This window comes from Rana temporaria, chromosome 2 (assembly GCF_905171775.1).
Source record: "Rana temporaria chromosome 2, aRanTem1.1, whole genome shotgun sequence".
NCBI lineage: Eukaryota > Metazoa > Chordata > Amphibia > Anura > Ranidae > Rana > Rana temporaria.
Genome location: NC_053490.1, coordinates 298,979,234 through 299,005,875, shown reverse-complemented (window position 1 = coordinate 299,005,875; position 26,642 = coordinate 298,979,234). Strand labels below are relative to the sequence as shown.

General features: G+C 42.9%; 1 protein-coding gene across 4 annotated transcripts in view; it reads right to left on the bottom strand.

Moving 5' to 3' along the window:
- PTPRU (protein tyrosine phosphatase receptor type U) overlaps window positions 1–26,642 on the bottom strand; it is a 161,538-nt gene that overhangs the window by 48,530 nt on the left and 86,366 nt on the right. For all 4 annotated transcript variants that reach the window (XM_040337281.1, XM_040337282.1, XM_040337283.1 and 1 more), the window contains exons 7-11: window positions 22,606–22,899; window positions 21,954–22,247; window positions 21,731–21,840; window positions 20,654–20,855; window positions 6,120–6,222 (exon numbers count right to left, since the gene is read on the bottom strand). In XM_040337281.1, the coding sequence (XP_040193215.1) occupies window positions 6,120–6,222; window positions 20,654–20,855; window positions 21,731–21,840; window positions 21,954–22,247; window positions 22,606–22,899 (1,003 nt within the window). The remainder of the gene's footprint in view (window positions 1–6,119; window positions 6,223–20,653; window positions 20,856–21,730; window positions 21,841–21,953; window positions 22,248–22,605; window positions 22,900–26,642) is intronic.

Sequence of the window (26,642 nt, the reverse complement as noted above, 5' to 3'; positions counted from 1 at the left end):
GTGCAAGGGCCTGCCTGATTGGATACAGAGTGATTGGCTAGATAGGCATTTCCTCCTATTATATAAATGTGGTAAATCTAAAGGAGATTGTACAATCAGATTGTATAGTGTATGGCCATCTTTATACACCTAAAACTACTAGTACTAGCGCTTTCAGTGCCATTATTTGTTAACGGCACACCAAACAGAAGCAAACACACATTTTGCCATGTGAAAAAACAAGGGGCAAATGCTGCAAAACGCACAGTAAAAAACACACAAAACGCCAAAATGTCCCATAAGCCACATATAGTGCAGCCAATTGAAATCAACGGGCTGTCCTATGCGTGTCACAGGAAAGAACTAGCCACAAAACATTTGCTCCCACTATGCTAGATGTGAATGGGGTCTAAAAGTGAAATTGCTGCGTTAACACAAGTACAATGAGGCCCCATTCATATCTGTACGTTTCCTTGCCTTTCAGAAACGCGTGGCACCAAAAATCACAGGAAAACGCCACAAGCTCTGCTTTAAAAAAGTTCTTAAGCTTCTTTGGGGTGATTGCTGCGTGTATGCGTGTAGGGCAGCCCATTCAGGTGGATAGGCTGCACTATGGGTGATGAGTGAAAATGCTCCAAAACGCCTCCCCACCAAGCTAAAAAATAAAAATGTGAGAATTCGATTTCCCACTATGCAGAGTTGTGAACAGGGCTTGACAGCTTAGTGTTTCTGTCCACTCCCTTCTATGTACTTGTATAAAGATGGCCATCTGATTGTATATTGTGTATTTAGTGAGAAGGGTGACTACTGATTGATTGCATCTCATTTTAAAAACATGCAGCTGGTAATGGATGGGTGGATGATGCAGGGTGTGTGCTAATGAGATCAGCTGGTCAACTCCTTCCTGTGTCATGACCTAAAATCTGATCAGGAAGTAAGGAAAAAGCAATGGATATATTTGGAAACAGGGATGAAGGACAGTAAGGTAAGTGCCTGTAGATTTTATATAAAGCTTTGATATTTTTGCAAAAAAAGTACAGGAATGCTATATTGGTGCATAGGGGAGCTGGAATAAAAAAAAAAAAGGTAAACAAAGGTGAATTAGTAGGGCGCTAGGACCAACCTAGCCACTCTCAGTTTCCAACACACATGTTATGTGTGAATAGATTTCAGAAAGTTTTAAAAAAAAAAGCATAACCCAGAAATCCACATCAATGGCTCGAAGGATGGAACCCTAAGATTTTGTACATGAATGCTACCACTGCCACCACTGTAGAGTGATTCAAAACGCTGCATGGGGGGGCACAGAATATGGTTCAAATAAAAGAGGAAGGTGAACGGAAGTTCCATACAAATATCTCATAATGCCATTTGGTTTAGTAATTCTCCCTTGGCCTCCGAAAATCTAGTTAATTAAATATTTCGAGACCACCTTTATGCGTGTTTGGTGGTGTATCTTGACGACATTCAGCGTCCCTTGAGAGAAGGAGGCATAAGTTCTTACTCAGCTGCCTGGTAGCATATACATTGTGCGCTGTATTGGATGGGATATCCTTCACTTTGGAAACCGAATACCAGCTTTACTATTCCCAGACTCTTGTCTTGTTGCCGGGCTCTCCAAACGCTCTAATATCTGCACATTTTCTGACCTAGTGGATCTGACTACCACTGGTCAGTGCCTTGGCAGTTTGTTCCTCTCACCAGTAGGACCCCATGGCTGCGTTCTAGTACATCTGACTCAGTAATTAGCAGAATTGACTACACTATTCAAAAGAAAAGTTGCAAGGCCCTGACGAAGCACCTCTGTGCGAAACTTGTTGGCTACCTGCATACTGTCATATATCCTGCTTTTGTAACTACTGTGGTCCATATTAATCGTTGGAAATTGTTTTTAACAATTATTATAAAATTTTGATATATTTTCATAAAACAATCTGTGTTTAGCGTGTTTGCCTTTTTACAGCATTTGACACCTCTCACATTAAAATCCCCTAATTTGGGGGAGTGTCCTTCTCTCCCAAATTGTCCTTTTTTCTTTTTATCATCTAAGGAGGGATATCTCCAAGAATTCAAACCAGAGAGGGCCTGTGGCAGAGGTATCTTTCGGAGGCTCACCGAGGAGGGTCTGTGGCAGAGACTTTTCCTCAAGTTCACAAAGGAGGGTCTGTGGCAGAGACTTTATCCTACAATTGTCCAAGTGATACTCCGGCTGTCAGACCAGTGAGAGAGGCCTGTCCGGCCTGAATCTGCTATTCTCCCTTCTTCTTCAACTTTACTTTCCTCACCACAAGTTTACTGTTTTTACCCAGCTGGGTAATAAAGAGCACAGCAAAGAGCACCTGTCGTGGACATTCCTTTACTTCTGCTATATGCAATACGCATCATTCACCCCTAGGAATTTCAGAGGAGCCATGAGGTAATGTGCCGCCTAAACATCCAGCAGCTCCTCCGGGGGTAATGCTACATATTTATCAGTTACTATTTCTTTCTGGTGGCACTAACCGAAAAAGGCACTGATCCCAAGAACTGGCCTCCTAAATCTTGGAAGCTTTAGAAGCTCTGAAATCCACTTTCCTAACTAAACCAGCTTTACATTGACCAGATACCTCTCAAGCCCTGTACACACAGGCAAGAATCCTGTTGAATAAAAACCGTCAGTTTTCTCGACTTGATTCCTGGCAAGATATTCTTGCCAAGTCCTGTGTACAGACGCACATTCAAAAGAACCGCCGTTCTTTTGAATGGCAAGAATGCAGTGACGCCATCGACTACAACGAGCATGCGCTCGTTACATTCGATGCCGTCGCCGCCATCTTGCTTCACCCTACCTATGCCTTGGAAGCTACTGCGCATGTGTCGAAGTCTCATCGAGCATGCGCGGGTTTCCATGGAGGCAGGTAAGCATACACACGCTCGGGTTTCTCGGCAGGAATACACTGTCGAGAATCCCGACAAGAAAATAGGGGGCAGGTTCTCTATTTTTCTCGTTGAGATTCCCGTCAGTTTTCGCAATGAAAAACCATACACACGAACGGTTTTCTCAGCAAAAAACTCTGGCAGCAGTTTTCTTGCCTGTTTCTTGCCGAGAAAAACGGTCATGTGTACAAGGCTTGAGCCAGTCCATGAGGACATCAATGCTTAGACCAGTGTTTCTCAACTCCAGTCCTCAAGGCTCCCCAACAAGTCATGTTTTCAGTCTTTCGCTTATTTTGCACAGGTGATTTGATCAGTTTCACTGACTTAGTAATTACCACAACCATTTCATCTGAGGGAAATCCTGAAAACATGACCTGTTGGGGCGCCTTGAGGACTGGAGATAAGAAACACTGGTTTAGACAGTGGGCACCAGTGCTGTACTTCTGTGGACAGTCTGAGGCAAAAGTGCCAGCAAAAAAAAAATATGGCATTGGGATCACTCGCAGCTGCACAGTGATTTGGGTGGGTTGTGGTCAACAGGTTATCTAAAATGGAAACTTTCATTCCCCTCCCCACTTTTCTGTGTGCTCCAGCCCTAGCATCAATCTTCAGCTAGAAACCTTTTGATTGCACAGTCAATCATTCCTTTGCCAAAATCAAGTGTCCATAAATGTTATGAGGTTCTCCTTTAATTTTTCTTCTAATCACTCTACCAATGTGCTGTATCCAATGACCAGTCCCTCCGTGATCACACACATGACAAAAAGTGCTCACTCACCAGATAACCATGACCTCTTATAAAGAATAAGGTAACATGAAATAATAAAACACTGCACAATAAAATTTTCTCCGTTGGTGTTTGTTGGCTTTATAGTGTGGTGGTGACTAGATGGAGAGTAGTATTCCTGAAATCCTGGAAAGGAGGCTAAGGGGGAGTGGAGTTTTCCATTGTTAAGAAAGCACACTGTAACTTCCTTATTCCTTTTTTTCTAACTCTGTTTATTGCAAAAAGGTATGACAGAGTATCCAAATCACAATACAATAAACACATGCTTATAAAAAACATTGGTTAAATACTGCAGTGGTGCAATAAATGGTGATACATATAAACAACTGTTTCCTGGATTCAGTGTATCGTTTTAAATTCACATAGAAAACATATTCACATGGAAGACTTGCTCTCAGCATATTTAGGAGCTATAAGGGAAATCGGATTAAATCCTCTGAGTTGTTAACGTAAAAGTAGATGCAAATCACACATCCCAGATTGAAGGAGAATTGAAGGAGTACCTCATAACATTAAATTGTTACTAAACCAACAACAGTAAAATCAGTCTGTATGCAAAAATAGCATGCTTGTTATACTCACTGTGGAACCTAAAGGGTTAATCCTCTGCATTATGTAAAATGGCTGTTTGATCCTGTCTTCTCTGATCCTCCACTTCTTTACTGTCCCCAATCCATTTGCTGATAGAATAGAGCTCCATGGGGCACTCTACACATGCTCAGTTTGGTGTGGATTGCTAGAGTTTTTTCTTTTGAGAGGGAGCATGTGATCAGCACAGGGCCAATTAGCACTGTTCAGACAGAGGGTCAGGGGTCATGCAGTCTCATAGGACAGTCAGAGGAGAATATAAACTCCTCCTACAAGCTTTAACCAATGCTCAGCCAGACACAAAAAAAAAGTCAAAAGACTGCTATATACTGCTGATGAGAAAAGGTTTTAAGCCATTTATATTTACCAAAATAGTTGCATTTCTATATTTTGTGCACAGTGGGAGACCAGATATAGTGAATGCAGGGTCCTGGTTTAGTAACACTTTAATAGACACTTGATTTTGGCACAGCACTTATGTCGGGACACTTATTGTCACATGAGCACATGGATAAATGTGTTTTATATGATTTATGACTTAATATTGTTTGTTTGATGCTAATATAGTGACACCCTTTTGATTCATTCAAGATCAATCCCATGTCTTTAAAACTATGTCTTCCACATCAACTCCTTTCTCGCCTCTCTTTTAAAGCCATGGTTCTCACCACATTCCCACCTCTACTCCAGTTGTTTCACCTCAAATAGCTTCCTTTAAGAATATGAAGTTCAGCAATTCTTAGGATTCAAGATCTTCATAGGCAAGCTGTATTACTTGTTGGATTGCAAAGGCTTCAGCCTGCAAAAAAATGTATGGGCCTTGGTATCAGATGTTTTTGCTCCATACCTTGTATGGAAATGGTATTGCCTATTCTGTCTGAAACTAGGCCCTCATAAAGGGGGAAGGGAGGTAATGTCACAATTATTTACTGTGACACAGTGCAAGTACTTCCTCAATACAGCACAGCTGTGTGCAATTCTGGTTTTTGCCCAGAGTTTTGAGGTCCCATCACGTAGCTATCTGCCATTTAACTTAAATCGGAGTTCCACCCAAATATGGAACTTCCGCTTTTCGGAACCCTCCCCCCTCCGGTGTCACATTTGGTACCTTTTAGGGGAGGGGGGTGCAGATGCCTGTATAACACAGGTATTTGCACCCACTTCCGGGGAGAGACTCCCACTGGAGTCACTCCACTTCCCCCCACCCCCTTCTGGGAAACACACTGGTCCCCGGGGACCACTGGGAAAGCCCTGCGCTACTCGCGCATGAGCAGTAGGGAACCGGGCAGTGAAGCCTCAAGGCTTCACTTCCTGATTACCTCACCAAGGATGGCGGCAGGGGCAGAAGAGAGATGAGCGATTGCTCATCTTCTGCTGCCAACATCGCGGGCGTGCTGGACAGGTAAGTGTCCATTTATTAAAAGTCAGCAGCTGCAGTATTGGTAGCTGCTGGCTTTTAATATATATTTTTTGCGGGACCTCCGCTTTAAGCAGGACATACAATCTCCACTCCAGCAATGAGTCAGAATGCTCTTCTAAGTTACTGAAGCCAATATTAATCTCCAGCATTAGCCAAAACCAGTATTCACCTCTACAATCCTAGTGCCCACTGCACGTTTGCTGCATCTGTAGCCTTGCTGCATCCACAGGAAAAGGACTTGATTGTTTGTATGCCTAATATGAATTTCAAAGTGACCCTGCTTTTATGACTGTTTTAAAAATGAAAAAATATAAGGAGGGATGTGATTGACTATCTTCTTTTGCTAAAATATAGCAAAATATGTTAGTGGTATGGAAAAAAATAATGCCAACAGTTAAAAAGACATTCAACAAAGGCAGAGAAATTTACCTGACAGGAGATCCTCTTCCTTGTGCAGGCCTTAAGAGAACCGTAATGGTTTGATCAGTTTCAGCAATTGGTGCAGGTAGGTCTCGGTAATCAAAAGCAGGTGCTAGAGGGAGAGAACAGCAACTTGGTTGTTATAAAAGTTACATACTGTATATTGCTGACTATAACTGGAATTTTGTAGAATACAAACGCATTTAACCTATGTATAAAGCACAGCAAAAATATTGCCTTTGGAGCACTATAAGCAGTTTAATATCAGCATACAAAAATTGTATCTCCCTCATTCTTTCCACTTTTAAAATAGCCTCATTTTAAAAGATTGTTTTCATTAAAGCGAGCTTCTCTTGGATATGTTTTATCGAAATGACTGTAAAAAATAAATGTTTCTAAACAGTAGAAGGAAGTTACTGAAAAATCTGCAATCCCTGCACCAGGAGAGAAAAAAATTGCCTAAGCTGTTTCCTATGATTATCTGCGCCTCTATGCAAATAATTGTGTTGTCGACTGTGACTCAATTCTGTTGCATTCTATATCAATGGTTGTATACAATTCATATTAAAAAGGCATATTGCAGTGACATAGGGATTAAAGTTTACATGTGTAGCACTACCCCCGAAAGAGCTGTTGGTTTGTTTTGGGTGGCACGTTACCTCTGTATCTCCGCAGTCTAGGGTACTGGACTAGCTGCAGTAAAGCCCTCCCACTGCAAGTTCTTTTCTAGCACGTTGCTGTGACACGTCACTCTGCTGCACGTGCGCCCACAACTTTTTAGTACCTGAATTGAACCCCTTCTTCACCGGCACAGTCCAACACCACGACAATTCCAAGCTCTCAATAGCGGAATAACATTTTTTTCAGTTCAGTTGCCAGAGGTAACAGCCGATCCCAGACGAGCCCCCACGTGTAGCACTACCCCCGAAGGAGCCGCTGGTTTGTTTTGGGTGGCACGTTACCTCTGTATCTCTGCCATCTAGGGTACTGGATGAGAGCTGCAGTAAAGTCAATGTCCAATGTCTTTTCTTTGCTTTTATTACCCAATGGGGAAAAATAGTGAAAATTTGTGGAAGACCGAAGGGATAGCAAATGGAAGATAGCAAATTCAGGTGTAACTGGGTATGGAAACAGTCCTGCTTCCTACGAAAACTTTACTTCTCCACTCCAGTCGGAGTGGGTATAGTGCATCCGGACAGGCCTCTCTCACCAGCCTGGCAGCCAGAGTGTCACTCGGATGAACAGGATTAAGTCTCTGCCACAGACCCTCCTGAAGATTGGGGACAATTGCGGTCCAAAATTCTTCTGTACTGTATTCAGCACCCGGTTCTCCTTCAAATTGCTTTGGTTAAATCAGCAACTGATAGGCGACCCACGTCCAGAATCTCAGAACCAAAGTGTCCTCTGATGAATAGACAGGCCTCTCCTGAAACACCAGCCTTGTGCTCAGTATCTCCCGGACAGGTTCCTCATCAGTCACCTTCCTCCAATTGGACGGACAGCCCAGGACCATCTGGCAAATTAGGGACCCAGTCGACTCACTGGATCCACCAGATAGATGAATGTGCTCCAGACCAACGTGGTCCCTGGAGCCAGGAACACCGCGACACACACACGCACACACTCCGGCCAGGAAGGCCACAAACGGGGGTGGTGGGACGACTGCCCAGCTCAAGGGCGGGAACACAGCGACATCAAACAATGGCGTCTGCCCCTTAAATACTCCTCCCCAGCATGCCCAGCGAGGCGACCAACCATCCTGATAGGCTGCTGGGAGGAAATATTCAACTGAACTTGACCCTACTGCTGCCACCTGTCGGCCTGGGGTGGGACTCACTCCCCAGACAACGATAGTATGCACAAACAGTACAGCCAAAGCTGGAGCAGAGGCCCTCAATTTAAAGTGGAGTTCCACCCATAAATATTACATTACATCAGTAGTTTTAAAAAAAAATTCATTAGTCCTTTAAGAAATTTTTTTTTTTTTTTTTAGATGCCTTCAAAGTGTTGTTGCTAGGCAGAATAGTTAATCTTTCCACTTCCTGCACCTAGGTACTTAAGCTTCCTAACCTACACCGCACAGACTCCTGGGAATGTAGTGGGTGTAACTTTCCAGGAGTCTGTGCACTCCCCAGTCTCAAAGAATCATGTGACTAATCTAACCTAATACACTGCTTGTGCAGCACTGAGCATGTGCGAGATCTGCAAGGCTGAAATCCAGGAAGTCATACAGTCTGGCTTCATGATGCCCACACTTAAGCTGGCCCCAGTCAATTTCTATTTTATAAAGTGTCTAAATGCTGTAACAACCTAACAAAACAGACCTTATTTTACAGACAAATTTTACTAGAATACATTAAGCTTGTGTATTACAGGTGTATTTATATATAACAAGTGAAATTGTGGCCAGAACTCCGCTTTAACCAAATAAACAGATTTAGAGCCAACTACCTCTCTGAACTCCCTCTAAATTTACAATAGCACCGGCTCTGAAAATAGTCAGGCGCTACACATGAAAAATGCCCCTTGTCATGAGGAGTTTTTTTTTTTGGACCTTGTATAAACTATAAAGTGCGAGCTCTGCCCTTATCATGGTATTTCCATTAATACTACTCTGTACTGTATAAGAAGTGACACCTTCACAATGCATGTGACACTGCACTGAGTTTTCAAGGTCCTAGCCAGCATCTGAAATGATGGTTGTGAATGTTGCTATTATCAATAAATACCTTTCTTTCATTGTACAAAAGCATACAATAAATGTTTGATGCCACGCTCACAGAGGAAGCAATGCCTTACTTACATATAGACAAAACATACGATAAAATAATCATACCTTAAAAAAGCAGCATTTAAATATAATACAATGCATGCTTGCACTACTGCATGCAGCCCATTGGACAGCAATAAATACAATTTTGCATTAATGGCATTTATAGTCCATTGGAAAAAGAAAAAACTGTTGCTAAACCTACACATTAATATTTTCCCAACACATACCTGACAAACTAAGAATATAGTTCAAATCATGCTCGCCTTCCTTAGAAAACAGAACTATCTTTACCTACATGCATCTAGTTTCCTCTGGTGTCCTTTCTATTGACTGTAATCAGAAGAATATATCCGAATTTGAAGCTATGAGTTGTTATTTAACTACAGATGACCAAAACTGCTGCAGACCAGGCCACCTGCAGCAAGGAGAAGATGTCTCTAGGAGACAAAACGGAATGTATACTGGCAGCTCTACTGATAATGGGCTCGCTTCAAATCAACAGCTATTGCTTGTTTTGTTTTATTCAATGCCAAGCTTTTATCATGTAAGTTACAACTCCTGTTTATGCACCATCCATCCCCAAGTCTGGAATGAGTAGTAAAACTGCATACTGTATATGTTTGATGAAGTAAACTAGAAATAACCAACACCAATATGTTGTAATATATGTTGTAATATGTGGGATGTTATATATATATATATATATATATATATATATATATTTATGGTCGTTACCCTCTGACCGAGAGAGATGTGGATCACATAAACACGCGACAAGACTTACAACATAAATAGACCTGAAGTGTGCCTTGGTGGTCTGGTCAGTATGCCAAGAAAAGGGGGCATACCCAAGGTAAGTAATGGGTAGTTAATTGAAGAAGGACATGCTGAGAAGTGCCCTGAAAAAGGGAAGGGCGGGAGGGTGTCGAATGCGATTGAATGCGCAGACTCACGGACATGAGGTGAGCTGGGAAGAGTCGGCCCAGTGACGTGTAGTACTGCACACTGAACCGACAAAGAGCATGTGTGAGTGGGCTGCTTAAATACCCTCCGGGCTCCTCCCATAAACTCAGGCCACCATACTGGCCTTCTTATTTATGGTCGTTACCCTCTGACCGAGAGAGATGTGGATCACATAAACACGCGACAAGACTTACAACATAAATAGACCTGAAGTGTGCCTTGGTGGTCTGGTCAGTATGCCAAGAAAAGGGGGCAAAAGACTCAGATAGGGAAATAGTTTATATTGATTTCTTGTATTTATTTAGCCAGCTTGGTAAAGGCTTGTGCCATTCCTTCATGAGGATTTGGGATGTATGTGGCGAAACAAGGAGACTTCCATCAGCCTGGTATCTTGATTACGTAGTCTGGTACTCCCTGTTGGGAGGCAACTGAGGCTGCTCCAAAGAATGTCCAGAGAACTGACTGGGGTTTGAAGCCCAAGTTACTTAGGAGGATTCTGACATGCTTGACACACTGGCTGACACTCAGGGAGCTGGTTTAGAAAGGGTAGCAACGAGCTACCATCAGATTGGCTGGGTAGATGGAGCAGTAGTGGGTCGAGCACCGTCACTGGGCGTCAGGCGTTGTCAGTCTGAAACAGGTTGATGTCAACCCCAGGGGCCTGTTTGTTGCGTTTGCAGACTGTAAGAGTGTAGTGGTTCGAAAGCGAGTCGGGTGGCGTCGGAGCAGTGTGTGACTGCCGGAGCCGCTGACTAAATTCACTAGGTTGTAGGGAATCGTAGAAGGCCTGGTAGATGGCTGTTGGGTGACTAGACTGGGCAAAGCCCTAAACAGGGAACGAGTAAGGATTTTAGACATGTCCCTAAAGAGGGGACTCTTGAAAGGTAGGCGCTTGCCACTGACTACAGGTTGGTGCTTCTGTATGCCCTGTAGGAGGGACTTGACTGCATGGGCTCGAGAATACTGACGGTTTACTGGGGTCCTGCAGGGACAGGAAATGCTGGATGCCATCTAGATATGGCGTGATAGTATTGAGAAATGGTCAGCTGCATGTGGCAATACGATATGAAGGCTAGGATGTGTCCAACGTTGCCTATTGCTGCTCCGGGGCAAGGGGCCAAAAATTTGCGATTAGTGTTCCAAGCAGTGCGATAGGCCTTCAGTGTGTTGCGTGCCAAGGAGTGGTTAATAAGTTGGATTGCGTTGGCGAGATGCGACTTCAGTCCATCGTCAGCAATGTCCATGGTGGGACAGGGATAGTTGTTGGGTCGGCTCCAGGCTCTTGCTGGAAAAAACATCCATTCCAAGGTTGGAATAGGAAAGCGCATCAGCTGCTTTTTGCATTTGCCTGGAAAAGGTCTACATAAGATATTAACTGGTGACGGAGTGACAGCTGCGCGAGCCTGCGCAGGAAGTGATGGGGAGTGACTTAGATCTATCTTAATTGATGATGTTGGCTGTGGCCTGATTGTCTGTGGTGAAGAACAGTGTCTGTCCTGTTCAAGTGTGGTCCCAGACCTGGGCAGCTGCCACGATGGGGTGCAGCACGAGGTGTGATGAAGACTGGGTGAAGCAAAAATTTAAGAGAATTTCTGGGGGCCAAGTTTTGGAGAACCAGTGGCGGCCTAAAAATGGCTGCAAAAGCCTTTGGTGGCTCGGCTGACACTGCCGGGATGAAGATTGAAATGATGTTCTATCAGGTGGGGAAGTTGTCCCACATAGCTAAGTCTGCTACTGATGCTTGGTCTAGTTTGAGAACTTGGACTGGATCTTGCATTGGTGTGAGAAAATCAAGACAATACACAGGTGCTCAACAAGACGATATACATGCACTCGCAGGCCAACGTGCACTTGCAGGCCAACGTGCACTCGCTGGTGCTGGATGAAAACCTGAACTAACCGCAGGGAAAAAACTGAGAAAAGATGAGTGGCCCGCGTGCCACTGAAGATGAATGGCCAACTGGGTGCCACTGTGTGTCTGTGTGGCTGATTGTTTGTCACTGAGGTGTGTTTGCAAGTTCAGTTTGTATTCGGGTTTGCACGTAGGTGCGTGCCGCTAAGTGTTTTATACTACTGCAGACAATATTGTGCGGTTGCAAGGGTGTCAGTGAGTGTCAGGTTGCTGGGACGATATTGTGTGGTGGCAGGGGCCTTGAGTATGAAGGTTTGATGGTATTGCGTGGTTGCAAAGGTGTCGATGATTATGAGGTTTGTTTTGAGATGGCATGGTGTGGTTGCACAGGTCTCAACAAGTGAGGGGTTGCTGAGACGATGTTGTGTTTTGCAATGGTCTCAAATGAGCGTCGGCTGCTGAGACAACTTTGTATGGCTGCAAGGGTCTAAATGGGTGTCAGGTTGCTGAGACGATATTGCATTTGCAATGGTCTCAAATGAGTGTCAGGTTGCTAATATGACTTTGTATGGCTGCAAAGGTCTGAACGGGTGTCAGGTTGCTGAGATGAGATTGTGTGGTTGCAAAGGTCTAAAAGGGTGTGAGGTAGCTGAGATGATATTACATTTAGCAAGGGTCTCAAATGAGTGTCAAGTTGCTGAGACAATATTCCCCTTTATTAAAAAATTTTTATGAAAACGACTGTGAATGAAACGCTGGTAAACATGAGTTACCGCATCTGGCAGTGTTTACAAGCTGTTACAGGCATTGGCGTTTCGAATGCGTTTCGAATGCCTCTGAACATCCGTCTGAACCCATTTTTTTTTTTTTACCAACAGCAGTGTACATGAGGCCAAAGATGATTTGTCTGGCTGCAAGGGTCTCAATGAATGCCAGGTTGCTGGGGCGAGACTGTATGGTCACAAAGGTCTTTGACGAGTGGGAGGTTGCTCAAGACAGTATTGTGTGGTTGCAAGGGTCTCGATGAGTATGGCGCTGCTGAGACGGTATTGTGTTTGCAAGGGACTCAACAATGGTGTGAGGCTGCTGAGACGGTATTGCGTGGTTGCAAGAGTCTTGATGAGTGTGGGGCTGCTGAGACGGTATTGTGTTTGCAAGGGTCTGAACTATGGTGTGAGGCTGCTGAGACGGTATTCCGTGGTTGCAAGGGCCTTGATGAGTTTGGGGCTGCTGAGACGGTATTGCGTTTGCAAGGGTCTGAACTATGGTGTAAGGCTGCTGAGACGGTATTGCGTGGTTGCAAGGGTCTTGATGAGTGTGGGGCTGCTGAGACGGTATTGCTATGCGAGGGTCTCAACAATGGTGTGAGGCTGCTGAGACGGTATTGCGTGGTTGCAAGGGACTTGATGAGTGTAGGGCTGCTGAGATGGTATTGCGTTTGCATGGGTCTCAACAATGGTGTGAGGCTACTGAGATGGTATTGTGTGGTTGCAAGAGTCTTGATGAGTGTAGGGCTGCTGAGACGGTATTGCGTTTGCAAGGATCTCAACAATGGTGTGAGGCTGCTGAGACGATTTTGCATGGTTGCAATGGTCTCAACAGGTGTCAGGTTGCTGGGCCGAGATTGTGTGGTGACAATTTATTTTTTTCTGCTTTTTTTTTTTTTTTTTTTTTTTTTGCGTTTTGTAAGGGTCATGTGTTGCAAGGGTCTTAACAAGGGTATCAGGCTGCTGAGACAATTTTGTGTGCTTGCAAGAGTCTCCATGAGTGTGGGGCTGCTGACACGGTATTGCGTTTGCAAGAGTCTCAACAAGGGTGTCAGGCTGCGGAGACAAATTTTGCGTGCTTGCAAGAGTCTCCATGAGTGTGGGGCTGCTGAGACGGTATTGCGTTTGCAAGGGTGTCAGGCTGCTGAGACAATTTTCTGTGCTTGCAAGAGTCTCCATGAGTGTGGGGCTGCTGAGACGGTATTGCGTTTGCAAGGGTCTCAACAAGGGTGTCAGGCTGCGAAGACGAATTTTGCGTCGTTGCAACGGTCTCAACGGGGCTGAGATTGTGTGGTGGCAATTTTTTTTTTTTGCACTTTTATTTTTTTTTTTTTTTTTTTTTTGCGTTTTTTTTTATTTTATTTTATTTCGTTTTTTTTTTTTTTTTTTCGTTTTGTAAGGGTCATGTGTTGCAAGGGTCTTAACAAGGGTGTCAGGCTGCTGAGACGATTTAGTGTGGTTGCAAGAGTCTCGATGAGTGTGGGGCTGCTAAGACGGTATTGCGTTTGCAAGGGTCTTAACAAGGGTGTCAGGCTGTGGAGACGAATTTTGCATCGTTGCAACGGTCTCAACAGGTGTCAGGTTGCTGGGCTGAGATTACGTGGTGGCAATAGTTTTTTTTTTTTTTGCGTTTTATATATTTTTTTTTTCTTTTTGCGTTTTTTATTTTTTTATTTTATTTTTTTTGCATTTTGTAAGGGTCATGTGTTGCAAGGGTCTCAGCAAGGGTATCAGACTGCTGAGATGATTTGCATGGTTGCAAGGTCTCAATCAATAAGAATTGGGTTACTGAGAAAGGATAGAAACACCTGGTTTGTTTGTACCTTAAGCAAGCAGTATAAGGTAGAAGGACAACGCCTGTTTGAATCGTAGGTTCCATAGGGGCCACTAATGAACGATATGGGAGACAACGAATGGTAGCAAATTGATAGAACATAAAGAATGTAATAACAAATCTTACTTGCGAAAGTGGGCCATGCGAGTGAGTTTGCGGCGGACTGTGGCTGGAGTGAAACATGTCGGGAACGTGTAGCGTGATGCCGTGCATGGGGCAAAACAACAAGGTTTGGTGTAGAAAATAGAACACGAGAAGTGCGTATCAATGCTTTGTAAGCTCCACTGCGGGAACCAAACATATGGTACAGGCGACACCATGAGTGGCCACGAATTTGACATGACAAACAAGCTAACGAATCCTACCCGGGACAGTAAAGTGCGACTGGGTTTGCTTTGGACTGGAGTGGATGTGCAACACATCCCAAGAGTGTGGTGTGGCGCCATGCATGACGCACAGGCAATAACTTTGGTAAATAAATGAGAGAGAAGAGCCGTGAACAAACAATTCGTAAGTTCCGCTGCGGGAACTAAAACACACGACATGGGGAAAACAATGAATGACAATGGTAGAAATTATGCAATGTATCTGATACAAAACGGTTGTAAAATGCATGAAATGAATCCGATACGAATTGATAGGAGTATTGAACGAATCTGATACAAATTGGTTGTAGAGTGTATGCTACCCCTTGCTTTGAAACCGAACACCTACCAACCACCCATCCCCCCAGGCTAATCAAGTGCAGAGAAGGCACCATGTGAGTCCAATTACCACCTCAATCTGCCAAAGAACCCATACAAACACATGTCAATCTCCAAATGGATTTACAAATGAATCGCATGTTTGGCAGAAGGAAGTTGCAAATGTATTATGCCTGAGCCGAATGATGTTGGAACATAAGCAAAAGTAACTCAGGCAGATTTTTTCCCAAAAGGGATGCAGGATAGGAAGCATAACGAATTGTAAGATTGCACAAGATACGAAAAGGTTTGAATCCTACCTGCGACAGTAAGCGGGAACCGCCGGCGAAGACCATGAAGGGAGAAGCCGCAAAGCGCTTGCGATGTCGAATGCGATTGAATGCGCAGACTCACGGACAAGAGGTGAGCTGGGAAGAGTCGGCCCAGTGACGTGTAGTACTGCACACTGAACCGACAAAGAGCATGTGTGAGTGGGCTGCTTAAATACCCTCCGGGCTCCTCCCATAAACTCAGGCCACCATACTGGCCTTCTTATATATATATATATATATATATATATATATATATATATATATATATATTGTATTATTATATTATAAGTCCAAAATTGACCAGGCCAGATTTCAGGATTTTACACATCAAACCTGTAATTAAATGTTACACATCAAAAGAGGCTTGTCGATTGTCAGTGCGCAGGGTTCCAGGATGGGTCTATTTTACACATCAAACCAATCAAACCATTACTCAGGCCACATATAATCTAATTACATATTAGAGGAAGCTTATTAGTATGCAAGAATGCAAGATTAGGAATAGGTGATGATTGAAGCCGTCTCCGGCTGGGGTCATTATCTGTCACTCTGAAAGACAGGATGTAGATCAAAGACGGCCAATCAAATTGCTCAGCTATTCAGTGGATAGGGGATATAATCCTGGAAGTCAGTCTTGTCCCTCAGAATATTCTCTGTATGAACATGGCACAGGTCTAGAAGTGATCAAAATATTCTTTGTATATTCTCTGTATGAACATGGCACAGGTCTAGGAAAAGATGGGATTCTGAATTACTCTGTTGGATTTGTATCATCTGTGGAATTTGGACTTTGTTCTGTATTGGAAATCAAATAAATGCACTCTCTGGAGAGCCTGTGTGATGCTGCGGGACAATATAATTTATAGTCATCATACTAACACCTAAATATCAATTATCTAACGGGACTACACTATATATATGACTTCACTACATTATACTCTAAATCTACTTTTCGTTGTCATATTTACTCTGTGGATATGAGATCACTACACTATAGAAGCTATCACGGGCTCTGACATGCCTTCAAATACCTCTTCTCTTCTACAGTTACTAGAATTCCTTGCTGCCAGCAAACTATAAACACTTATTTAAACATATCATCAAAAGGAAAAACATTTTTCTTTTAATACCATCCATGTGTGCAATGTGAGCAGTGCACACAGACTCTAAGGCCTTGTACTCATGAGCAGACATGTCCGATGAAACCGGTCCGCGGACCGTTTTCATCGGACATGTCTGCCCGGGGACTTCTGTTCGATGGCTGTACACACCATCGAACAGAAGTCCGCGCGTAAACAATGCCCGGGGCGTGTCCGCGGTGTTGCCGCGTCGATGACGCGGTGTCGCCGCGACAATGACGCGGCGACGTGGGCGTGCCTGCCTTTTAAATGCTTCCACGCATGCGTCGAAGTCATTCGACGCATGCGAGGGATGGCGGGCGGCCGGACATGTACGGTAGGTCTGTACAGACGACCGTACATGTCCGGGCTGGAAACCTGTCCGATCCGCCCGAAAATGGTCCGCTCGGGCCTACACACGGCCAAACATGTCTGCTGAAACTGGTCCGCGGACCAGTTTCAGCAGACATGTTTGGTCGTGTGTACGGGGCCTTAGGGGTGTGGGGCCCATTGTGCGCTAACACACAATGCACACATAGAAAGAGTCCTCTAAAATGCCCTTTCTCTGCTCTCATGTGCTCCCCCTAGGACCGATCCTCTTTGGCTCCTCTGCACCTGACGACTACAAGGGATTTAACTCTGAAAATCGATCGCCCTGCTGCTCTAATTCCCCCTGTACTGGGCCCTACCTCGCTGACCCTTAGGTGCCTCCTCCCTGCAGTACTGAACAAAGCAGTGGCCGCACACTGGAACTCCAAAATCGCTTGATGAGTCTTTATCGTCACAAATGTCAGATGAACACAGGAACAGTTACAGCAGTTGATGCATTTCACAAGCGATAGCTGGCTTGTTCACAACAAGCCAGCTATAAATTGTGAACAAGCAAGCTATCGCTTGTGAAATGCATCAACTGCTGTAACTGTTCCTGTGTTCATCTGACATTTGTGACAATAAAGACTCATCAAGCGATTTTGGAGTTCCAGTGTGCCAGTTCTGTTCGGGTTTGAGGGAGTTTTGGATGACGGAGAGCTCCCTCAAACTCAATGGATCCAAAACAGAACTTCTTTTTCTCCACGCAAACTCTAAAAAGACAAAAGACAAACTCTAGGACGACTGACACCACCTACCATTCTTGGACAAACCATCACCCCAAGCACACAAGTCAAAAGCCTCTGAGTCATCTTTGACTCAGACATGACTATGGACGCACAAATAGGATCAGTAATCAGCAGATCTCACTATCTTCTCCGCTTGCTGCGTAGACTCATCCCATGCATCCCGGAAGAGGACACAGCAGTAGTAGTTGGAGCAATCATCAATTTCCGACTCGACTACGCAAACTCCCTCTACCTAGGACTACCCAAATACCAGATTTTGCGTCTACAAGTCGTCCACAACACAGCAGTAAGACTGATAACAGGAAAAAAAACTGGGAATCAATCACCCCGGCCTTGAGGACTCCATTGGTTATCCGAAAAAGGACTGGGTTACATTCAAGTCCCTCTGCCTCACCCACAAATGCACACAAGGAAACGCGCCTCAATATTTATGCGAGAAAATAAAACACTACACCCCTAATCGGCCCCTCTGATCAACTAACCAAAATCTCCTCCACATCCCCAAGTCCCGCTACAAATCTAAAGGAGAATGAAGATTCGCAGTCCAAGGACCGCGGCTATGGAACGCTCTACTCACGAACATCCACATGGAAGAAAACCATCGGGCCTTCAGGAAAAAACTTAAGACCCATCTCTTCTGAAGGATCTGGACGAAATTAGACACAAGCGCCTTAAGGCGATTCAATTCACATTTGTAGCGCTATACAAGTTACTCACTCACTCAGCCTGCACCTGTTATCTGCCTTTGCACCCGTTTTGCCTGGAGTGGTGCGTCTCCCTTTGGTCCATGCAGTACTGCTGGCCGGCTTCCCTCCTCCCTCTTCTGCACGATTAGTACCGATTGCCAACTGTGTTCATTCATCACTGAAGCAGGTAAACTGTGTTTACTATGCTTCTTTTTGTGAATGAACAAGAAGTCTCTGTACAGAGACTTCTATTAATGTATCTGCAGTGCAACTGAGGCTGCAGAGAAAGAGAATAAGTCTAGGTCCTTAGTTTCCTTTCTCTGACACCCCTGTTTTACCAAAGCTTCCCCACCCACCAAAAAAGTAAACAATATTAAAAATAAACATTGCAAGAAACAAAACATAGTAAGGCTTTGTTCACTATAATGTTCACTATAATGCACACCAAGGCTGTGTTTACCCGCCAGGGATGCACAGAACACCTGTTCAGGCAGTCCAATTATGACAATTAGGAAGCAGCGGCTGTACGGACACAGCCGCTACTCTTGATGTGACATATGTGTGGATGGGTGTGCATGTCCCTGAACTCACACTGTCTGCATATGAGGCTGTGCACTCACACCCACATCGCACAGATGTCAAATTGGGAGCTGTGTCCATGCAGCCGCTGCATCTCAAATAAAACTAGTGGGACTGCCCGCACGAGGATGCACCATTACAGACTCCTGCACTATATACACTATATTGTACATTGCATACTGCTGTACTATATACAGTACACTATAATGTAAATTACATATTTCAGCATTATATACACTATATTGTACATTACACTCATGTACTATATACAGTACACTATATTGTACATTGCAGAATCCTGCAATATACTGTACATTACAGACTCCTGCACTATATTTTACATTACAGACTCCTGCACTATATACATTATATTGTACATTACATACTCCTGTACTATATACACTATATTGTACATTACAGACTCCTGCACTATATACATTATATTGTACATTACATACTCCTGTACTATATACACTATATTGTACATTACAGACTCCTGCACTATATACATTATATTGTACATTACATACTCCTGTACTATATACACTATATTGTACATTTCAGAATCCTGCAATATACTGTACATTACAGACTCCTGCACTATATTGTACATTACAGACTCCTGCACTATATACATTATATTGTACATTACATACTCCTGTACTATATACACTATATTGTACATTACAGACTCCTGCACTATACTGTATATCACAGACTCCTGCACTATATACACTATATTGTACATTACAGACTCCTGCACTATACTGTATATCACAGACTCCTGCACTATATACACTATATTGTACATTACAGACTACTGCGCTATATACACTATATTGTATATTACATACTCCTGTGCTATATACACTATTTTGTACATTACAGACTACTGCTCTATATACATTATATTGTACATTACAGACTCCTGTACTATACTGTATACTACAGACTCCTGCACTATATGGTACATTACAGACTACTGCTCTATATATACTGGATTGTATATTACAGACTGATGCACTATGAACATTACAGACTCCTGCACTATATACACAATATTGTACATTACAGACTCCTGCACTATATACACTATATAGTACATTACAGACTCCTGCACTATATACACTATATTGTACATTACAGACTCCTGCTTTATATATACACAAGATTGTACATTATAGACTTCTGCACTATATACACTATATAGTACATTACAGACTCCTGCCCTATATGCACTATATTGTACATTACAGACTGCTGCACTATTTACATTACAGACCCCTACACTAAATAGCACATTACATATTTTTGACCAGTTGCTAATAATTAAGCAGTCCCTGACTATTTTAATGAAGTTCTCCTTTAAGAAAGGCTTAGATAAAGTGGTAGCTCTCTGTCAATTTTCAGTGTACACAAAATCATATGTAATGGAAGATTTTTTTTGTTTGTTTAAATGATTGTGCTGAAGTGTATACATGTTCATGAGACTTACTTGTGGCACAGCAATCTAAGAATATTGTATATTACATTGTATATTACAATACAAATACGCTTTTGTTTTATTTAACCATGCCTCTTAAGCCCCTGCCACCATTACAACAATATGGCCAGACCCACTGTCTATCGTAGCAATATTTTGTTCAATACTGGCTATATTAAAAACAAGTCAGATAATCTAATAAATGTATGTAGCTCCTGTTTTATGGCCCTAAATCACTTTGTAACAGTAAGTAGATTGCAAACAAAACTGCATTCAATATGTTTTTTTTATCTGTGGAATATCCAAAAATTGATATACAGTATCAAAACATCTAGGACCAATGGAAAATAGGTACCTGAAATATTGGTAGTCAGCTCAGTAAGAGCACTTTGACCATAGCCTTTGCTATTGCGTGCTCGTACACTTAGTAGGTACGTAGTTCCTGGATGCAAGTTCGTGAGAAGATGGGATGTTTCATTGGGAGGTTTGCAGATGGTGGAACGCGGCCCTGGCACAGTTACAGCAGGATCTGAGGATTCAATAATTTGATAGCTGAGCTGTAGAAAGGGAAATAGAATTGTGAGGACTACAGTTGTCTGATTTCAGCAAAAATGTGTGCCTATACACTTGGACCTAGACTCAAGGAAAAAATGCAGGACCTAATCTGGAGCCATGTGCAGAGTTTTCCACTCTCCCTCACAAAATATTGCCCTAGTTTGTTAGCTGTTGAGTTCCAGGTGTACAGACCAAAAGTAGAACACATGCTAGTGCATTATTCCTTCAACTAAAACACACAAACTATGCAGGGATAGAAACAGAGACAATCTATCTAGATTTTACATCAATGACAATGTGTTACTATTAAGAACACGATCTGTGGGTAGCTCATTCACCCCTGGCTGCCCTGCCACCCTAGGCTACTATATAGTAGTAGCCTAGGACTTTTCTCTCTTTTCGTCTCCAGGACTTTTCCAGAGCCTCTCCAAGCCTATGGAACTCCTTACCCCAATCTGTCCGTCTATCTCCTTCTCTATTAGCTTTTAGAGGATCCCTGAAAACCCTCCTTTTCAGAGAAGCCTATCCTACCAAATCTAACAACTGTACTCTAATTTTGTCCATCTGATCACCCCCCACATCTACTACCCTCTACCATCTACTACTGTTCCACTTGACCCTCCCTTCTAGATTGTAGGCTCTAACGAGCAGGGCCCTTTTATCCCTCCTGTATTGAATTGTATTGTAACTGTACTGTCTTCCCTGATGTTGTAAAGCGCTGCGCAAACTGTTGGCGCTATATAAATCCTGTATAATAATAATAATAGTATATGGGTATGCAGAAATCAGGCCTTTCATGTAAAAAAAAATACTCGCTCTCTACAGAAATAGCTGTGACTAATTTTGATTTGTTGTATGTATATATAAAGCTATTCACCTCATATTGTGTAAGGATCCCATTAGGTTCAGCAGGCTCATCCCAAGACAGCAGAATGGCATCATCTATAGGGGCAACGCCAAGAGACTCTGAGGCAATGGCCCCTGGAACTGAAAAACAAAATAAAGATTTCTAAATTTCTGTATGCTTCTGCTCACACACATATGGAAATAGTTAGTATGCATTGTAGAATTATAATATTAAACTTGGGTATTTCACACACCATCTTCCTGTGTATAGCAGGTAACCTCTTTGCCCTCCTTTCGGCCCTCAGGGTTGGAAACCACAAGGCGGCAGTGGATGGCACTATATGGTGGTAGGCCTCGGAGTGTATAATGACTAGATCCCCCCTCAACTGTTACACAGTCTTGCAGTGTGCTCAATTCATAGTGGTAGCAAAGTGTTACAGAGTAGGTGTGACACCGGGTGATGTTGAAACCAACTGCTTCCCAATGCAGAGTCAGCTGGCGTGGCTGCTCAGCTGTGCATGAAAGGCCTTTAGGTGCTCGCATTGGCTCTGAAAAGATATAACAAGAGACGCAGTCAGGAGAAGGCAAAGCTGTGAACTCATGTCTTAACTGGTTAAATAAACGGTGGTTTACAGCTGTTCAGATGTGCCATTCAGCTTCCCAGGGATACAATACCCAACAGCTATGACATGAGCATCTTTACAACATAACAAAACACTGCTGTTCTTTTTTTTTCTTTCTTTTTAACTCCCTGCAGTTCTGCACATGTCACGTATCCCTGTGTTCTGAATGCTTTGCGATTCCTTTAAAATAACTCACAACATTTCCATAGTTTTCCAGAATGATGAACTCAGTAATATTCACATTCTAACATATCAATAAATGATGATAGTTTTAGATTCCTACCTGCACATTTTGTCCGGCTGATGAGGGCTGGCCCAGGTCTCCCAGTGCCTCCCTCTCCAGGTCGAGTAAGTAGCACATAAATGTGATATTGTGAGTCAGGGTCCAAGTGCCACAGCTTGTATGTGTGCGCAGTGACAGCATGCCTTTCCCGCCAGCTCCCTCCACTCACTCGGTACTCAATCTCCCTGCGCACAATGGGCCCATCACCCGTGATGGAACGAGTGTTAAGCTGTACAACTAGATAGGTGGGACCAGCTCTTAAAAGTTGCGGCGGAGCAATAGGGGTCGGAGGCTCTGTGTAATATACAGCAGCAATACATCAGCATGTGGTAATAAGTACTTCCTTAATAAGCAAATATTAACAAAGAAGCAATAGCATGCATTATTGTGTGTGTGTATCTTTGGACAATTATAAATTTATATACATATATAACATGCTTTTTTAGTACATTTGGATTTGTTAGTGTCTACAATGTGACGACAATGCTATACAGCTCATGTACCAAAAAAGCCTTTTGGAATCTAATCCTGGCCATACACCATTCATTTATTTTTATTTTTTTGTTCTACCAGTGGGCTGAACCAAGAAAAAACAAAGACAGCAGATTCCTCCATCCACACAACCTCATGTGTGTAGATGGAGTAATCACCACTACTCGGACATTGTTATTGGACAACTGCACCTGCTCCCTTTGGGATATACCGTATATAGTCGAGTATAAGCCAACCCGAATATAAGCCGAGGCACCTAATTTTACCACAAAAAAATGGGAAAACGTATTGACTCGAGTATAAGCCTAGGGTGTCCATCTACATGCCTCACTGTGCCTCACTTTGCCTCACTGTGTCTGTGTGCATGCCTCACTGTGCCCATGACTAGACTGACGTTTAACATGGGAGTCTATGGAAGGGGTGCCCGGCTTTGAAAAATCGGTGCTCCCCAGCCGTAGGTCCCCTAGTCCCTAGACAACAATCTTTGCACACTTGTAGAGGAGAAATTGGGCTATATGTGTGCCAAGTTCCGGGTCTAGAGGACCTACGACCGGCCAGTACCGGGTCCCCAAACTCACCAGAGAAATTACCATTTAACATGGGAGTCTATGGAAGGTGTGCCCGGCTTTGAAAAATAAATTTTGCACACTTGTAGAGAAAGTGGGGCTACATGTGTGCCAGGTCCCCAAAATCCGGGAGATCATGCTCAAAAAGGTGATTCGAGTATAAGCCAGGGGGAAGGGGGGGCATTTTCAGCACAAAAAATGTGCTGAAAAACTTGGCTTATACTCGAGTATATACGGTACCACTGCAGATGCAGCCACTGATCAAGAAAAGTTTTACGTTTTCCAGCGTGCCCCTTTGATAGAAATCCATCCAATGATTGGTTTCTGTCAAACAGGGACAGCCACAGTCCCTGCTGAATCAATCAGTTGTACGTAACTCCAGACAGTTTTAAATAGATTGCGGGAAAAATTTTAACTCTTCCAATGTTGTATTGTTGTCTGTGACTCTACTAGGAGAGATTCTGCCCCTGCCCAAAAAAAAAATAAGATTTTGGTTGGAATTGGGCATTTAAATGTATCATATTTTGAGATAAAAATAAGAAGGCTTATCTTTAAAGGGGTTGTAAAGGTTTGTTTTTTTATTTTCTAAATAGGTTACTTTAAGCTAGAGCATTGTTGGTTCACTTACCTTTTCCTTCCATTTCCCTTCTAAATGTTTTTTTTCTTTGTTATCTTTGTCTGAATTTCTCACTTCCTGTTCCTCCTCAGTAAGCTGTTCTGGCTGACTAACCACCACTCGGATGATGGTGGCAAGCTTACTGAGGAGAAACAGGAAGTGAGAAATTCAGACAAAGAAAAAAAACATTTAGAAGGGAAATCGAAGGAAAAGGTAAGTAAACCAACAATGCACTAGCTTAAAGGAACCGATTTGGAAAAAAAAAAAAACCTTTACAACCCCTTTAAGCCTTATACAATAAAAAAAATAGGACAAGTTTTTTCTTTTTTTTTGCATGCTGGTCTCATATTGAAAACCCATAGGTTTCTAAAGTTACAGAATATCTTGTAAGATAGAATCCAACTTTAGAAGTGATGTCATGTATTATATTGTATTGTATTGTAATTCTTTTGTTTCCAAGCATATGCATTCTTGGTCATTTGATTTTGTTTGTACAAATACTATACTAATAAAAACCAAATTTTTGTTCTGTTATCTCACAAGGAAAAATCACTTTTGTGCTGGTCCCTATAGATATGTTCACATGAACTGTCGTGATCTGCTCTCGTAAGCTGTGTACTAACAAACAGATTATCAACCGATCGCTCAGAACGCAAAGATTTTCATCCGATTTTATCATTGTGTGTACTAGGCATTAGAATGTGTTCTGTATGTAACATACAGTACAGGCATACCCCACTATTAGGAAAACAATTGGGTTTATTTACTAAAGCTGGAAAATGCAAAACCAGGCTCACTTCTGTATAGAAACCAATGAGGTTCTAACCCCAGCTTGTTTAATTAAGCCTGGTACTAAATCCTGGAAGCTCATTGGTTTCTATGCAGAAGTGAGCCTGATTTTGAACTTTCCAGCTTTAGTAAATAAACCCCATTGTGTACTTAAAAGTGGGGTATGCCTGTATTTGCAGTACATTCCTTTTCTTAAAGCGTTATTTGCCTATTCCTGGGGGAATAAAAGCAGATTTGCTGGATAGGCTTCTTCTCTGATACAGATACTTACTTAACCTCCGATGGCCCATTACCTGTCAGAGCTAATTCTAGAACTTCTGTGTAAGTTCCCAGTCAGTCTGGATAGGAACTTACAGTGCCAACTGATACTCACGTCAGCACTTGGGACTGGCAATTAGCCATGTAGGCACGCAGCTTGGTATTGTGCAAAGAAGTCAGGATCACATTCTTGCCCAGGGGTGTCAAACTCAATTTCATCGTGGGCTGCATCAGCATTATGATTGTTCTAAAAAGGGCCGGTTGTATTTGTAAGATTAGATGTCCAGCGCATCCCCTCCCCTTACATTAGATGTCAAGAGCCACCCCACCTTTAGAAGTTGAGTCCCCCACTCTTCCTTACATCACAGTGCACCCCTCTTTCCTTACGCTGCTGCTGGGAAGAAGCTGGATGCATTGCATGAAAGCAGAAAGTAGGGGTCTGGAGGAGGACCAGAGGGCTGGAGCTCTCTTGCAGCTGCAGGAGAGGTGCGAGGGCCACATTAAATGGCCTGGAGGGCTGGATTCGGCCCGCGGGCCTTGTGTTTGACACCTGTGTTCTAGCCCATAAATTAAAATATATAATTTTTTACAGGGCTAGGGGAGTGAAATATAGGTAAGTATCCGCATTAGAGAGAGTTGGCTATCTAGTACAGTGTTTCCCAACTCCAGTCCTCAAGGCACACCAACAGGTCATGTTTTCAGGCTTTCCATTATTTTGCACAGGTGATTTGATCAGTTTCACTGCCTTAGTAATTACCACAGCCGTTTCATCTGAGGGAAATCCTGAAAACATGACCTGTTGGTGTGCCTTGAGGACTGGAGTTGGGAAACACTGATCTAGTAAATATGTTACTTTGCGCTAAATGTGCAGAGTACATGTTCACTTTAATTTGTATCATTCCTAACCTTTTCTGTGTTGTAATGGCCCACTGAATTTTCCATACCTTATAGGAAGCTCTGTATGCAATTATTGTATAGAACAAGGCAGTTGGAATCATACAACTGCAGTGCACAAGACAAGCAGTGCATTCAGTAGAGACTGCTGGTACTATTTTGGTCCTAAATCAATGAAAATTGTATATACTTCAGCACAGAAAGCTGAAGATATATTACAAATATATTACAAATAAATCATATGAAAAGTATAAGTATACATAATACACGTGTGTGTGTGTGTGTGTGTGTGTGTGTGTGTGTGTGTGTGTGTGTGTGTGTGTGTGTGTGTGTATATATATATATATATATATATATATATATATATATATATATATATATATATTAATTTTTTGAGGAGAATGTATACTTTGCTGCTATCT